The sequence below is a fragment of the Mya arenaria genome, chromosome 6 (genome assembly GCF_026914265.1).
Source record: "Mya arenaria isolate MELC-2E11 chromosome 6, ASM2691426v1".
Lineage (NCBI taxonomy): Eukaryota > Metazoa > Mollusca > Bivalvia > Myida > Myidae > Mya > Mya arenaria.
This window is the reverse complement of record NC_069127.1, coordinates 37,739,905-37,757,428: the sequence shown is the minus strand read 5'-3', so window position 1 is coordinate 37,757,428 and position 17,524 is coordinate 37,739,905. Positions and strand designations below refer to the sequence as shown.

Here is a 17,524-nt window from a genome sequence, read left to right as displayed (position 1 = left end):
CACATTGGTCAAAATTTAACTTAAATATGTGTAATCTGATCCATGTCTTTTAAAAATTGGGGAATGAAATCTTCTATATGCATTGACTATTTAAGGGTTTTATACATGTACTTTTATTCAGTTCAAATATCACCCGATTGTTTCTCAATAATTTAATCCTAAAAGAGTTTCTTTTTAGTGAGCTCAAATAAATATTTAATTCACCGAATCAGTAATATTCTTGGTCCCCACTTTGTATTTAGTGTTCCTGAAACAATAAAATAAATTAATTAGTACAAACAGAATGTACATTATTAAGATACCTTGTGATGGCAATACCTGTATGACATTCATCGCACAAAAATGACGAGTAAGGACCATTCCAGGCGGAGATTAATTTCCGTGCTTACTTCTCTATCATAATGATTTAGATAATGGTATGGAATTAATAATTCATGTGCCAAAGTCGCAGCAGGACATCAGCCACTTTGTTTCATAAGGATATGCAAATTAAATAGACATGGCACGAGAAAGACAAGACACAATTGATATTCCCCCCATTGCCAAATGATTCATTGTGAAGGAAGAACAAACAATATCTGACTCCAATTTAAGGAAAGCTTTGTAATGAAAGTGAAAAACCTATTGTGTTACTTATCTGATAATTTGTCCGTACCTTGTAAAAGTACAATCATATAAAAGATATATGCATTTTATGTGAGTTACATTAAAATAACATATTTATCACTTACAATTTTAGCTTATTCAAAACTTAATGAGCTATAACTCTTGTGCTACTGAATCGATGAACACGTATTTGTGCATGAAACACCACTCCATATGTCAACACATTTCACAGATGTTTCATTAATTTATGTCAAAAACTTTATGGTGTAATACTTTTGACGAACTTATTTAGGGGTTTTTCCATTTAATAAAGGATAAGAAAAATCTTACGCATGCATCACCACACTATATTTGTACTCATTTTGAATACGTTTTATTAATTTCTTTCCTTTAGTTGCATAGTAAATTTTAGCCTTTTTAAATTAATTGAATGGCAATCACTCCTGTGTTACTAATTCGATCTAGACGAAATTTGGGCGTACGCAGCAGCGCTATGGTTTCACGTATAATTCTTGCCGGTGAATTACATCATAAAAGTTACGGACGGACGTTTTTCAGTTTGTTTCCCTTAATGAATGAGCAATCTCGTGATTCTGATACTTGCCACGTGTAACTTTCACGTACAACATCGCACTATAGTTATACTCACTGCACATAATTGGCATACATTTTTGGCTCAGTTATATCGTTATGGCTCCTGGTGGACAGCATTCAGCTCTTTAACTTTTTAATGGGCAATAACTGTTGGGCTACTCACTTGATGCAGACAAATATTACCAGTGTTCCATCGCACTATGATTATTCAGACTAGATTTTAGTTTCATTAACCTTGACTAGTAGTAAAATAATAATGGGACCCAACGGATTATCAAACTCATAACGCAAATGTATCTCCCTCCTTCAAAGCCTTCGGTTCGGCAGAAGACGGTTAAAAAAACGTTATTTTTCTTACTTTTTTTCTAATGGCATCAAGTCTATATAACTGCTCCTGTAATAAAATAACATTGGGTATTGCGCAATGCATTAAATGAACCGAAACTTTTTAATAACGCCGAGAACATATTTTTATATACTGTACATTGTGTTTTAATTTTTAAGTTATTTTCAAAATAAATTATACAATGTACATTACATTCAAACAGTATTCATGTTATCACTCGGTAACCAGTAAGTCATTCCGAAAACTTACTCTTCAGATTTTCTCTTTCTTCTTCGAATACAGAATACAACCAATAGTCCGACTCCGACAACCACAACAAACACAGCCACGATGATTCCAGCTAGCAAACCAGACCGACTCGTCTGCTTGCCTGGATCTGTAACTTATCATGAAATGATATAGTAATAATATATAGGATATTGCAGCAATTTGTTAATTCTGCTGTAACCGTTTGCATATTATATATCATATTATATATGTTGAGAGTTAATTAATCCCGATAAATGGATATAATGTCACGTGACTTTCTAATTACCTAAAATTCTATGTTACTTTAAAAACAAATGATCTGCATTTTTAAAAAAAAAATGTTAAAACAGTTTTCCCGGTAATATAGTCATAACTCTTGTTGTATCAGAATTTAACTTTATGATATTAAAATTGCAGGAAAAATACAGGTATAGTATACAAATATAATGGTTTTACTAGGGTGCGAACCCGCTCCAGTAAAGTCAAGGAAAACAAAATTCACAAACATCTACTCACAAGACTATGAGGACTTCGATACATGTTTGCAATATTTTATAATCTTGTGCATACATACATAACATCACGTGATAATGTAAATTAACCAATCACAAAACAACAAAGCATGGCAATTGTCGTCTTCAAAGACGATATTTGATCAAACATCAACATTTGCTGAAGGTTTCAAGCATTTAGTATCTCCTAATGATAGCCAAACTTTATTTCGACATACACAAATAGTGCATTTTAAAAATCATGAGCAAGTTTCTTTTCTCTTAATACCATTGATGCTTTGCCCCGCCCCATTATCAGCCTAATAAGCATATAGTAGTAAGTCAGGGAACCATTTTTGGAATTTATTTGGTATTAGCCGTACATTTCATTTTAATTAAAGGATCGTGTGGACCTCTGAAATTTATCAGACATAACAGAGACTCTATCATAGTTATATACTTATTTTCATTTTTCTCTAATTACTTAGTCCTAAGTGGCACTGAGGCATTAATGCAATGCTTAAATAGCGGCTTAATTGTTGAATTGATATGATAGTACGAAGCTTATTAACAAATATACTGTCACTCACATTCAGATGGTGCCGTAACTGTGATTGTTGTCTTCTGGCCAATATTGTCTGCACTCTCAGTGTTTACAGCATAAACCTGTTACATATCATAATAATATAGCAGTTACTTGGGACTGGGAACAGACGAAGTGCAAATGAAACATTTCATTCTAAACTACTACTATATTATAACAGTTTTCAATCCATTATTAAAACAATATTAAACTGGTCTGGTACTCGGTCATCCTCGATTTAAAACGATTGTCAAATCGTTTATGTCTAGAAAGGACATGTGCGTTGCAAGCGATAAAAATCGAACACAATACCAATATAAAAGTTATATAAATTATACGGTCCATTTAGAATGACATTATACGCAATATGATGTTTCTTTATTAGCAATCGTGTGGCACGCTTACCAAACTGCAAAAAGCTAAAGAATCAAGCGCATTAGCAAAAAGTTTAAACATAAACCCCGTTTCAATGCACGGGGTAAACGCCAAAGACATATATAATAAAATAATAAACAAGAAACATGGAAGAACAGCACAAATCTCCTAAAGCAGCACAATGCATACATACTATATATGAGACTCATCAGACTTAAAAAATGGGTTGTAAATGATAATAAACTTACTTCTAATTGGTACGTTGTTTTTGGTATCACGTCAACTTCTTTACTGTAAAAGTTGTTTCCAGGCTTGGATTCAAATATGAATGACTTGAACTCAGAAGAAATCTGAAAATCAAATGCATCTCAAATTTGCTTCATTCACCCCATTTTGTTCTCGGTCAGTGCTTTTTGTATGAGTGTGTTGTTGTTTTCAGTTTCTAAGTAATTATATAAAAGCTGATATTTAATGTAAACACTCAATAGTAAAATAACGTACACGCTCAACATTAGCGTAACAACTTATGTCACCTATTTCAATGGGCCAACTTTTTGTACTTAATCTTGAATTTACTAAATAAGTAATAGTTTATCGCGATTATCATTAATATCATTTCAAATTAAGTCCAACAACTCTTAAGATTGTAATAACTACACAAAAACAGAAATATTGAGTGAGTTGAGTTTTATTTTATATTTAAAGGTGCACTCTCACAGACTGAACCTTTAGATATTTTTTTTTTATTTTTTGTCTTGAAACAAGCAAATGATCAGATCGCAGCTTTACATATTTCCGTCACAAAATTGATGTTTTATGCATTTTTTTTAAACCGTTTGTATAAAAAGGGTGGAAAACGGTAAATCTGTAAGAGTGCAGCTTTATTATGTTTTGAGTAAATAGGGCCAGTGATTATCCATAAATTAACAATAAATAGTTAAAACATTTACAATCTTTGTTAAGCTCACTGACAAACCCATGAATCAACACTTAGTAAAACAAATCCTATACACTCTTTGTTAACGCAGTGACTAACCCTTGAATTGTCGGTTCCGTTTCCTAAATTGTGTATTATAAGCATATATTCCTTTATCACGCTATTGCGCTCAAGCAACAAAGGGGCTTTCCATGTAACAGCCATTTTGTAAAAGTTATCTGTGTGCACGTGAGCTGTAACTGCTCTTAAATTGGTTACGGGTCCAGGCGCTGAAACAAGGATTTTGTAAGAACGGAAGTTTAGCAAGCACAAATAATCACAAACACATTGAAATTTGCACTTCTTAGATGTGGATTTGTTATGTGTGATTTTCGTTTACCGCTTAACGTAAAATCTTAAGGATAAAAATATGTTACCTGATGGAAGTGTTTTATATTGTTCTGTTGTATCGGATGTTTTAGGACTGCCAACACTTGTTTCTGCTTTCACGGTTACTGTGTAATACCAGTTTTCTTGCAGCCCATCAGCAAAAAGATATGTGTTATCATAGCCTGTTTAAAAAAGGCGTATTAATGATACTTATCATCGCATCAACAATAGTGAAGAAGTAAACATCTAATTATTCTAGTAAACAATTAAAACTACTGATACTTGTATAGCTTATTAATAAGTTCGTCATAATTCGCTGTTCAACCTTATTCAACAAAAGGAACATCGTGATTGATAGTCTAAAATCATTCATGCGGGTTTAAGAACTAGAATATTTAAATAAATACAAAACAACATAATGTTACCAATAACAGTGTATGTTTTTGACTCAGCGCCCAAGTTTGCAGTTAGGGACACCGTATATATGACGTGTCCCGGCCTTGGACCAATCAGACTCCATGACACATTGAAAGATCTCTTCCTTATGTCAAAAACAAAAACAGCATTTGGAGGCGCCTGTGGTTCTACAAAAAATATATCGTCCAATTTTTTGCATAATACTAAGACGATTATATAAAGCTAGGATCAATAATTGTACTTCGCGAGATACGTTTTATTAAATCCGATGTAACAGAATTAGGTCCAGGATGCCCTCTCTTAATTCAGATTGAGGATGCTACTTAAGATTGATATTTTGTTTATGTCGGAGTGATTCACATATTATATAGTTGTATTACTTTAAATTCAGTCAAATTCCTAAAAAATAAATTCATAAATATTTTAGAGTTTAGATATTTTCTTGCTGGAAAATTCATATCTGATCTCAGAGAGAATAATTTCAATAATAGCTCAGAGATTAAATATTTTTACTAGAACTAGAATTTGCTGTTTTCCGGTCTGATACAACATCCATACTTTGAAAAATAAACGGTGCACAACTTCAAATGAGTATGGACAAGAGATGTTTGTCAAACATTATGCCCCCCCCCCCCCCTGTGCGCCATGTTGTCAGGATTATATGGACAATTGAATGAAATATGCATGGACCGAAATGACAGCTGATTTGTTGCCATTAAGACAGTTTTAAGATTATGACCATTAAAGTGTGAGGATAGAGTGTGTTATGACCATGACCTTTGACTTTATGAACTCAAAATCCAGTGTCATCAGCTGGTCACTAGAAACCTAAATGTCAAGTTCGAGGGCCATGGGTGCAGGCATTGTCAAGTTATCACACAGACAAGTTTTTCTCGTTCAAGGTCACTGTGACCTTGCCCTTTGACCCAATGACCCCTTAAATCATAAGGGGTCATCTACAAGTCAGATGCAACTCCAAGTCAAGTTTGAAGGCCATGGGTTCAGGCATTGTTGAGTTATCACTCGGACAACTTTTTACCATTCAAGATCACTGTGACCTTGACCTTTGGCTCTATGAATCCTAAAATCAATAAGGGTGATCTACTGGTCAGGCTTAACATCCACGTCAAGTTTAATGATCATAGGTTCAGGCATTGTTGAGATATCAGTGGGAGAAGATTTGTTAACTTTTTTGCGTTAAAGGTTACTGTGACATTGACCTTGGACTGATGACTGATAGGGGTCATCTACTGGGCAGGCCCAACCTTCATGTCAAGTTTGATGACCATAGGTCCAGCAATTGTCGAGGTCGCTTTCAAGGTCACTGTGACCTTGACCTTTGACCCCTAAAATCAAGAGGGGTCATCTACTGGTCAGGTCCAACCTCAATGTCAAGTTTGAGGGCCATGGGTGCAGGCATTGTTGAGTTATCACTCGGATAAACTTTTACCATTCCAGGTCACTGTGATCTTGACCTTTAGCCCAATGACCCCTAAAATCAATAGGGACCATCTTCTGGCCAGGCCCAACCTCCAAGTCAAGTTTGAGGGCCATGGGTGCAGGCATTGTCGAGTTATCACTCGGACAACCTTTTACCATTCCAGGTCACTGTGACCTTGACCTTTGGCAAGATGACCCCTAAAAACCATAGGGTCATCTCCTGGTCAGGCCCATTCTCCAAGTCAAGTTTGAGGGCCATGGGTGCAGGCATTGTCAAGTTATCAAACGGAAAATCTTTAACCATTGAAGGTGACTGTGACCTTGACCTTTAGCCCGATGACCCCCCAAAACAATAGGGGTCTTCTACTGGTCAGACCCAAACTCCAATTCAATTATGAGGGCCATGGGTGCAGGCATTGTCGAATTATCACTCGGACAACCTTATACCATTCAAGGTCACTGTGACCTTGACCTTTGGTCCGATGACCCCCAAAAACAATAGGGGTTATCTACTGGTCAGGCCCAACCTCCAAGTCAATTATGAGGGCCATGGGTTCCGGCATTGTTGAGTTATCACTCGGACAACCTTTTACCTAAAAAAGGTCACTGTGAACTTGACCTTTGACCCAATGAGCCCCAAAAACAATAGGGGTCAGCTACTGGTCAGGCCCAACCTCCAAGTCAAGTTTGAGAGCCATGGGTGCAGGCATTGTCAAGTTATCACTCGGACGACCTTTTACCATTCAAGGTTACTGTGACCTTGACCTTTGGCCTGATGACCCCCCAAAACAATAGGGCTCATCTACTGGTCAGGCCCAGCCTCCATGTCAAGTTTGAGGGTCATGGGTGCTGGCATTGTTGAGTTATCACTCGGACAAGCTTTAAAATTATTTTACCATTAAAGGTCACTGTGACCTTGACCTTTGGTCCGATGACCCCCAAAAACAATAGGGGTTATCTACTGGTCAGGCCCAACCTCCAAGTCAATTATGAGGGCCATGGGTTCCGGCATTGTTGAGTTATCACTCGGACAACCTTTTACCTAAAAAAGGTCACTGTGAACTTGACCTTTGACCCAATGAGCCCCAAAAACAATAGGGGTCAGCTACTGGTCAGGCCCAACCTCCAAGTCAAGTTTGAGAGCCATGGGTGCAGGCATTGTCAAGTTATCACTCGGACGACCTTTTACCATTCAAGGTTACTGTGACCTTGACCTTTGGCCTGATGACCCCCCAAAACAATAGGGCTCATCTACTGGTCAGGCCCAGCCTCCATGTCAAGTTTGAGGGTCACGGGTGCTGGCATTGTTGAGTTATCACTCGGACAAGCTTTAAAATTATTTTACCATTAAAGGTCACTGTGACCTTGACCTTTGACCCGATGACCCCCAAAATCAATAGGGGTCATCTACTGGTCAGGCCCAACCTTCATGTGAAGTTTGATGACCATACGTCCAGGAATTGTTGAGTTATCACTCGGACAAGCTTTGGTCTACCGACGGACCGACCGACCGACCGACATGCCTGTGCAAAGCAATATAACCCTCTTCTTCGAAGGGGGGCATAAAAAACGCTGCATACCTTTTGTATTGTTTAAATTAAGTGGGCTTGAAATGGATTTTACGGAAATTTATGGTTGCAATACACGTGAAACGCTAAAAAATTGCACTTTTCTAACTTGAAGTGTTTTCTTTTTACTTTGAATGAATACATACGGAAGTTAATAAGTAGTATTTAACCTATAGGGTAAAACAATAATTAAATTAGGTAACCTTCTTCTTTAGTTTGAATGAATTGTTGTGCCTGTTGGCCCCATCCAACACCATAGACAGCAGCAACTAATAAAGTGTAGTTTGTGTCCGGTTTAAAAGTATTACTACTAAAAATAATTCTGGAATCTTGGAGCTCGGCCTCTGATTGATTAACATTTGTTTTTTCTCCTTCATCGCAAAATGCGCTTGCTAACGGAACACGCTGCAGAGGAAAAACAAATTAACTTTGCACAAAAAAAAACGACATGAAAAATGATGTGCATTATTCATTACTAAATGTATCCATCCATCTGGTAGCATGCATTTATGCAAAACGATTTTGAAAATGTAAACAAATGTATTTCCTTATTTTGAAAGTACGTCAATTGATGTAAAACTTACCATGTAATTTCAATAAAACAAACCATTGACCGTGCTACTAATCCCAACGACTACAGAATGAATTGTTGAAAAGTTTCATAAAATATATTCTTATCAAATGTAACATCATTGATAAATGAATAAACTCATACTCGGCGTGAAAATACATATTCGACTGGTCTACCAGCTCGTTTCGAGGATAGGTACAAGTCAAAAACAGCGCCATATTGTGCCATACTACTTTGACTACTTATTAATTACTAGATAATTTCATTAAATCATCCTTCATTAAACTCTCGTTATACGGAGAAGAAAGCATCAACATGCTTACATCAAAGCTTCCTTGGCAATTTAAACACTTGTATTTTATTTCTTTTATGCAAAGATGTCCTTCCGTTATTTTCAGAACATAACCCAAGAACCCTTCACTGTATGCATTTTTGGGTCTCTCCCAAGATATTGTGAAAGCTCTGCTGGTAAGTTCCGTAATTTCAAAGTTATGTGGTGCATCCGATACTGGAAATTAAAGCAGATATTGGTATTTTCTTGTTTAATAATTGAAAAGAACAACGTGCACAATACTCCTAGATCGGCCCAGACTTCTGGCAAATGATCAAACCCTTATATTTTTCGCAGCGATAATAATACCAAAGTGACGTAGCAATCACTTAAGTGTCTTAATTAGTGAATTTTTGTTGGGTACAGACAGGTAATTACTTAAAAGGTGACCATTCGGAAGCAAAAGCATCATACAAAGTTTGTTAAAAGCCGAAACGCTAAGATTGAAATTGTTCATTTAAACCAATGAAAAGTGAAATGTTGTAAACGACCTTAGCAACGGCTAAGGCAATATTCTATTTTCAACACTGACAAGGGTTACTGATACTGGAAATATTGCTGAATGTACATTGGTCGAAGGCATAATTACAAGCTAAACATTGACTGGTATATAGAGAACTTGATTGTGAAGCTATTTTGTTAGTTAAACAAAATCATAATACAAATATTCAATGCAGACGGGAAGAAGCTGACGTTATGGGCAAGTTTTGCATCATTAGGTTTTGTATACCTACAGCCAAAAATACTAACTCAGTGAACATTGATTGTCTGCAGACTGGTAGTATCCCCAATTACACTGACAACTTTCACGTGTTGCTCCACCTGTACATACAGCATTGTTGGCTGAGCACTGCTTTGTGACACCGGAGAACATATTGCATGTTTGTCTCAATTTTGATTCTGTATTCAAAGGCATGATAGATAATGACAAGGCATTAAGATATGTGAATCAATAGATAAAACATAATACTATACTGAAACATATATGAATCTGTGCGAGCATGTAACATAAACCAAAAACTTCTTACTTTCAGAACATATATTGTCTGCAGATCGGTAATAGCCACTGGAACACTGGCAAGTGTTATTTATGCAGTCAGCATTGTCGGCTGAACACTGATTGGTGACATTTGGGTATGCTGTACATGCTTGTGCAAGGTTCACCCCTGTGATTGATATCATATTTTAATAACTCTAAGACCAAAACTTTTAATAATGGCATTGCATATCTATTTAAGGGCAAATGAAACCATATCAAACTTTATATAAATATATATATATCCATCGCCAAGGATAAAGCTACGTTTCTTCAGGATTATCTGAACATGTTTCGCAAATGTGTTTCTATAGCACAAAAGTCTTACTTTGTGTACATGTATTAGCCGCAGACTGGTAGGAGCCACTGGAACATTTGCATGTTTCATCTGTGCATGAAGCATAGACCGCTGAACACTGGTTGCGCACTCCAGTATATAAAGTACATCTCTGTCCAAGGTCAAGCTCTGTATTGATCGAGGTTGTCAGAAATCAGTTCTCGAAGACAATTTTCAAGAAATAGTTAAAATTCTGTAAATACTTCAAATCCTCTTATTAAATCATTAGTTTATACCATATTGATGATTGTGGGAATGTATCGTTTTTTCTGTTTACATGTATTTGCAGTAGACTCGTAGTAGCCACTGGTAAACTGGATTAAATTTAATTATGCATGTCGTGTTGCCAGCTGATCAGATCTTTGAGGCAGATTCCGGAGTGCGCAAGTCTTACATACTTACTCCGTACCTGTATTCAATGCATATGAATGGTAGCAAACATTATATTAAGTTTTTATGTGTGTGTTTATCGGAAACACTACTACTAGGTTTACATTCATTTGCTGTATACTTTCAGAAACCTCCTCTTGCACACTGGCATGTTGCACTGGTGCTAAAGGTTCTGTTGCATGCTGAGAAATTTGCGGGTACCCTACTCAGGAAAAGATAAGATATGTTTGTTCTGGGATATTTTCAAAGCAAACATTCTTATTCTGTCCATTTATTTATTTATTTATAACAGATTGGCTGCAGCCACTAATATACTTAGCCTTATTTACTGTATGAATAGCTAACATTCTTACTCTTTGAACATGTATTTTCTGCAGATTGGTAAAAGTTCCCATAACACTGGCAAATGCCTCTTGTACCTCCACCTATACATGCAGCATTGCCGGCGGAACACTGGTTGGTGACTCCAGGATATAAATAGCATGATCCTCTCAACTTTACCTCTGTACAAAAATTCACAGTATACTATCTCAAAGCTGTACATACTATACGTGTGCGTACCAATGAATAGTACACAGCTGACAAAATTCAAAGTGATTAATGTATACAAATGTGGTAGAACAAACAGAAATGTCTTACGATATACACATTCATTGTCTGCAGATCGGGAATAGCCACTGGAACACTGGCAAGTGTTATTTATGCAGTCGGCATAGTCGGCTGAACACTGATTGGTGACGTTTGGGTATGCGGTACATCCTTTTGCAAGGCTCACCCCTGAAGCCGACATAATATTTAAATAGCTTCAAGACCAAAAAATATGATTATGCCATTGTATTCAATTAAATCATGGATAACCGCTGGAACACTGGCAAGTGTTTTTTACGCAGTCAGCATTATCGGCTAAACACTGATTGGTGACATTTGGGTATGATGTACATTCTTTTGCAAGGTTCACCCCTGTGGTTGATATCATATTTTAATAACTCCTAGACCAAAAGCTATGTTTATGACATTGCTTATCTATTTAATGGCAAAGGAACCATATCATACTATATATACATATATATCTCTATCGCAAAAGATAGAGCGACGTTTCTTCAGCATTATCTGTAAATGTTTCGCTAATGTATTTCTACAATACAAAAGTCTTACGTGGTATACATGTATTAGCTGCAGACTGGTAGGAGCCACTGGAACATTTGCATGTTTCATCTGTGCATGCAGCATAGACCGCTGAACACTGGTTGCGCACTCCAGTATATAAAGAACATCTTTGTCCAAGGTCAAGCTCTGTATTGATCGAGGTTGTCAGAAATCAGTTCTCGAAAATAATTTTTAAGAAATAGTTAAAATTCTGTAAATTCTTCAAATCCTATTATTCAATCAATAGTTTACATCCGTATTGACGATTGTGGGAATGTATCATTTTTTCTGTTTACATGTATTTGCAGTAGACTCGTAGTAGCCACTGGTAAACTGGAATAAATTTACTTATGCATGTCGTGTTGCCAGCTGATCAGATCTTTGAGGCAGATTCCGGATTGCACAATTCAGACATTTTTATTCAGAATTTGTATTCAGTGCAGATTAATGGTAGCAAATAAATTATTAAGTTTTAGTTTGTGATTTTATCGGAAACACTACTACTCAGTATACATGCATTTGCTGTAGACTTTCAGAAACCTCCTCTTGCACACTGGCATGTTGCACTGGTGCTGGACGTACTGTTGTATGCTGACAAATATGGCGGTACCCTACTCAGGAATATGTAAATTTAGTGTTTTCTTGGATATTTCCAAACCTTAAGTTCATATTCTGTATATTTACACATCACAGATTGGCTGTAGCCATTTATACGCTTAGCCTTTTTCACTGTATGCATAGCAAATATTCTTACTCTGTGAACATGTATTTTCAGCAGATTGGTAAAAGTTCCCATAACACTGGCAACTGCCGCTTGTACCTCCGCCTATACATGCAGTATTCTCGGCGGAACACTGGTTGGTGACTCCATGATACAAAGAGCATGATCCTCTCAACTTTACCTCTGTACAAAAATTCATAGTTTACTATCTCAAAGCAGTACATACGATATATGTGTGTACCAATGAATAGTACATAGCTAACTAAATTCAAAGTGTTGAATTTGTATAAATTTGGTATTAATAACACAAATGTCTTACGATGTATACATATATTGTCTGCAGATCGGTAATAACCACTGGAACACTGGCATGTGTTGTTTACGCAGTCAGCATTGTTGGCTGAACACTGATTGTCGACATTTGGGTATGCTGTACATTCTTGTGCAAGGTTCACCCCTGTAGTTTATATCAAATTTTGATAACTCTAAGACCAAAAGCTATGATGATAATGGCATCGGTCATCTATTCCATGGCAAAAAAAAAACATATCTAATTACATATATATCCATCGCCAAGGATAACGCTACTTTTCTACAGCATTATCTGTACATGTTTCGCTAATGTGTTTCTATAGCACACAAGTCTTACGTCGTGTACATGTATTGGCTGCAGACTGGTAGAAGGTAACGACACACTTGCACTCTCCATTTGTGCATGTAGCATAGACGGCTAAACACTGGTTGCTAACTCCAGTATAAAAAGTACATCTTTGTCCAAGGTCCAGCTCTGTATTTATAAGGTTTGTGAGATATCAATTTTGGAACATGATTATTTCAGAAATTTCACATTCTGTGCCTTCATTTTGAATAGACTTAAAGATAAAATGCATTTTATTTTCCTGTGTTCATGTTTTGCTGTATACTGACAGTTGGCAGTGGTATACTGGCATGAGTAACTTATGCAGTACGCGTATCTGCTTAACAGGGGTATAAGACTTTACTTGGAGTGATAAAGCCAGACATACTTATATTAAATCAATGTACACCGGTTGTAGCCAAAAGTACAACAAGTCTTAGTATGCGTCTCTTTAGTAATACTTATACTTTATTTACATGCATTCGTTGCAGTGTTCCAGAAATAACTGTCACACTGTCATTTTACACAGGTTTTGTCAATAATGATAAATGCTAAACATTTGCCAAAACCCAACTCAGAAGAACATGTAGATAAAATATGCTTGTCCCTAGATATTAACAAAGCTAAAATTCATACTATTTTTCAATTGCAGACTGTTTTAGCCACCATAACACTTAGCATAAGTAAATTATTTATAAAATCCATTTTTTGTGGTCATATTTTGGCAGCAGAATGTTTAAGACGATCATTGTGCTAAGTCTTAGTCTGTGTAATTATAGCAAACTGACGTACTTGGTGAACAAACATTTTCTGCAGACTGGTAATAAATCCCATTACACTTGCAAATTCCTCTTGAGCTTCCACCTGTGCAGGCAGCATTGCCGGCGGAACACTGGTTTGTGACTCCGGAATACATATAGCATGATTTACTCAACTTAGCCTCTGTACAAAAGTACACCGTAGATAATTACAAATAAGTCAGTACAATATGTTTCTAAACCAACAGATAATGCATAAACGACTAAAATTAAAGTGATTAGTCTGTGAGAATTTATTAGTTATAACACAAATGTCTTACGATGTGTACATGTATTGTCTGCAGATCGGTAATAGCCACTGGAACACTGGCAAGTGTTATTTATGCAGTCAGCATTGTCGGCTGAACACTGATTGGTGACATTTGGGTATGCGGTACATCCTTTTGCAAGGTTCACCCCTGTGATTGATATCATATTTTAATAACCTCTAGACCAAAAGCTATGCTTATGATACTGCTTATCTTTTTAATGGCAAAGGAACCATATCATACTATATATATATATATATATATATATATATATATATATATATATATATATATATATATATATATATATATATATATATCCATCGCCAAAGATAGAGCGACGTTTCTTCAGCATTATCTGTAAATGTTTCGCTAATGTATTTCTATAATACAAAAGTCTTACGTGGTATACATGTATTAGCTGCAGACTGGTAGGAGCCACTGGAACATTTGCATGTTTCATCTGTGCATGCAGCATAAACCGCTGAACACTGGTTGCGCACTCCAGTATATAAAGTACATCTCTGTCCAAGGTCAAGCTCTGTATTGATCGAGGTTGTCAGAAATCAGTTTTCGAAAACGATTTTCAAGAAATAGTTAAAATTCTGTAAATACTTCAAATCCTATTATTAAATCAATAGTTTACATCCGTATTGACGATTGTGGGAATGTATCATTTTTTTCTGTTTACATGTATTTGCAGTAGACTCGTAGTAGCCACTGGTAAACTGGAATAAATTTACTTATGCATGTCGTGTTGCCAGCTGATCAGATCTTTGAGGCAGATTCCGGATTGCACAAGTCTTACATACTTACTCCGTACCTGTATTCAATGCATATGAATGGTAGCAAACATTATATTAAGTTTTTATGTGTGTGTTTATCGGAAACACTACTACTCGGTTTACATTCATTTGCTGTATACTTTCAGAAACCTCCTCTTGCACACTGGCATGTTGCACTGGTGCTAGAGGTTCTGTTGCATGCTGAGAAATTTGCGGGTACCCTACTCAGGAAAAGATAAGATATGTTTGTTCTGGGATATTTCCAAAGCAAACGTTCTTATTCTGTACATTTATTTATTTATTTATAACAGATTTGCTGCAGCCACTAATATACTTAGCCTTATTTACTGTATGAATAGCTAACATTCTTACTCTTTGAACATGTATTTTCTGCAGATTGGTAAAAGTTCCCATAACACTGGCAACTGCCGCTTGTACCTCCACCTATACATGCAGCATTGCCGGCGGAACACTGGTTGGTGACTCCAGGATATAAATAGCATGATCCTCTCAACTTTACCTCTGTACAAAAATTCACAGTATACTATCTCAAAGCAGTACATACTATACGTGTGCGTACCAATGAATAGTACATAGCTAACTAAATTCAAAGTGTTGAATTTGTATAAATTTGGTATTAATAACACAAATGTCTTACGATGTATACATATATTGTCTGCAGATCGGTAATAACCACTGGAACACTGGCAAGTGTTATTTATGCAGTCGGCATAGTCGGCTGAACACTGATTGGTGACGTTTGGGTATGCGGTACATCCTTTTGCAAGGCTCACCCCTGAAGCCGACATAATATTTAAATAGCTTCAAGACCAAAAAATATGATTATGCCATTGTATTCAATTAAATCATGGATAACCGCTGGAACACTGGCAAGTGTTTTTTACGCAGTCAGCATTATCGGCTAAACACTGATTGGTGACATTTGGGTATGATGTACATTCTTTTGCAAGGTTCACCCCTGTGGTTGATATCATATTTTAATAACTCCTAGACCAAAAGCTATGTTTATGACATTGCTTTTCTATTTAATGGCAAAGGAACCATATCATACTATATATACATATATATATCTATCGCCAAAGATAGAGCGACGTTTCTTCAGCATTATCTGTAAATGTTTCGCTAATGTATTTCTATAATACAAAAGTCTTACGTGGTATACATGTATTAGCTGCAGACTGGTATGAGCCACTGGAACATTTGCATGTTTCATCTGTGCATGAAGCATATACCGCTGAACACTGGTTGCGCACTCCAGTATATAAAGTACATCTCTGTCCAAGGTCAAGCTCTGTATTGATCGAGGTTGTCAGAAATCAGTTTTCGAAAACGATTTTCAAGAAATAGTTAAAATTCTGTAAATACTTCAAATCCTATTATTAAATCAATAGTTTACATCCGTATTGACGATTGTGGGAATGTATCATTTTTTTCTGTTTACATGTATTTGCAGTAGACTCGTAGTAGCCACTGGTAAACTGGAATAAATTTACTTATGCATGTCGTGTTGCCAGCTGATCAGATCTTTGAGGCAGATTCCGGATTGCACAATTCAGACATTTTTATTCAGAATTTGTATTCAGTGCAGACTAATGGTAGCAAATAAATTATTAAGTTTTAGTTTGTGAATTTATCGGAAACACTACTACTCAGTATACATGCATTTGCTGTAGACTTTCAGAAACCTCCTCTTGCACACTGGCATGTTGCACTGGTGCTGGACGTACTGTTGTATGCTGACAAATATGGCGGTACCCTACTCAGGAATATGTAAATTTAGTGTTTTCTTGGATATTTCCAAACCTTAAGTTCATATTCTGTATATTTACACATCACAGATTGGCTGTAGCCATTTATACGCTTAGCCTTTTTCACTGTATGCATAGCAAATATTCTTACTCTGTGAACATGTATTTTCAGCAGATTGGTAAAAGTTCCCATAACACTGGCAACTGCCGCTTGTACCTCCGCCTATACATGCAGTATTCTCGGCGGAACACTGGTTGGTGACTCCATGATACAAAGAGCATGATCCTCTCAACTTTACCTCTGTACAAAAATTCATAGTTTACTATCTCAAAGCAGTACATACGATATATGTGTGTACCAATGAATAGTACATAGCTAACTAAATTCAAAGCGTTGAATTTGTATAAATTTGGTATTAATAACACAAATGTCTTACGATGTATACATATATTGTCTGCAGATCGGTAATAACCACTGGAACACTGGCATGTGTTGTTTACGCAGTCAGCATTGTTGGCTGAACACTGATTGTCGACATTTGGGTATGCTGTACATTCTTGTGCAAGGTTCACCCCTGTAGTTTATATCAGATTTTGATAACTCTAAGACCAAAAGCTATGATGATAATGGCATCGGTCATCTATTCCATGGCAAAAAAAACATATCTAATTACATATATATCCATCGCCAAGGATAACGCTACTTTTCTACAGCATTATCTGTACATGTTTCGCTAATGTGTTTCTATAGCACACAAGT

The 17,524-nt window shown here is 36.3% G+C and overlaps 1 protein-coding gene across 1 annotated transcript in view; it reads right to left on the bottom strand.

Moving 5' to 3' along the window:
* The window catches only part of LOC128237767 (fibrillin-1-like), a 42,850-nt gene that overhangs the window by 4,670 nt on the left and 20,656 nt on the right, over nucleotides 1-17,524 (bottom strand). The window contains exons 26-52 of the mRNA XM_052953353.1: nucleotides 17,202-17,339; nucleotides 16,916-17,065; nucleotides 16,170-16,307; nucleotides 15,654-15,791; nucleotides 15,368-15,517; nucleotides 14,614-14,751; nucleotides 14,223-14,360; nucleotides 13,937-14,086; nucleotides 13,157-13,294; nucleotides 12,827-12,964; nucleotides 12,541-12,690; nucleotides 11,796-11,933; nucleotides 11,280-11,417; nucleotides 10,994-11,143; nucleotides 10,242-10,379; nucleotides 9,906-10,043; nucleotides 9,628-9,777; nucleotides 8,870-9,054; nucleotides 8,179-8,380; nucleotides 4,976-5,134; nucleotides 4,598-4,732; nucleotides 4,281-4,450; nucleotides 3,493-3,594; nucleotides 2,877-2,952; nucleotides 1,796-1,922; nucleotides 1,559-1,594; nucleotides 205-247 (exon numbers count right to left, since the gene is read on the bottom strand). Coding sequence (XP_052809313.1) covers nucleotides 205-247; nucleotides 1,559-1,594; nucleotides 1,796-1,922; nucleotides 2,877-2,952; nucleotides 3,493-3,594; nucleotides 4,281-4,450; nucleotides 4,598-4,732; nucleotides 4,976-5,134; nucleotides 8,179-8,380; nucleotides 8,870-9,054; nucleotides 9,628-9,777; nucleotides 9,906-10,043; nucleotides 10,242-10,379; nucleotides 10,994-11,143; nucleotides 11,280-11,417; nucleotides 11,796-11,933; nucleotides 12,541-12,690; nucleotides 12,827-12,964; nucleotides 13,157-13,294; nucleotides 13,937-14,086; nucleotides 14,223-14,360; nucleotides 14,614-14,751; nucleotides 15,368-15,517; nucleotides 15,654-15,791; nucleotides 16,170-16,307; nucleotides 16,916-17,065; nucleotides 17,202-17,339 — 3,653 coding nt within the window. The remainder of the gene's footprint in view (nucleotides 1-204; nucleotides 248-1,558; nucleotides 1,595-1,795; nucleotides 1,923-2,876; nucleotides 2,953-3,492; nucleotides 3,595-4,280; nucleotides 4,451-4,597; nucleotides 4,733-4,975; nucleotides 5,135-8,178; nucleotides 8,381-8,869; nucleotides 9,055-9,627; nucleotides 9,778-9,905; nucleotides 10,044-10,241; nucleotides 10,380-10,993; nucleotides 11,144-11,279; nucleotides 11,418-11,795; nucleotides 11,934-12,540; nucleotides 12,691-12,826; nucleotides 12,965-13,156; nucleotides 13,295-13,936; nucleotides 14,087-14,222; nucleotides 14,361-14,613; nucleotides 14,752-15,367; nucleotides 15,518-15,653; nucleotides 15,792-16,169; nucleotides 16,308-16,915; nucleotides 17,066-17,201; nucleotides 17,340-17,524) is intronic.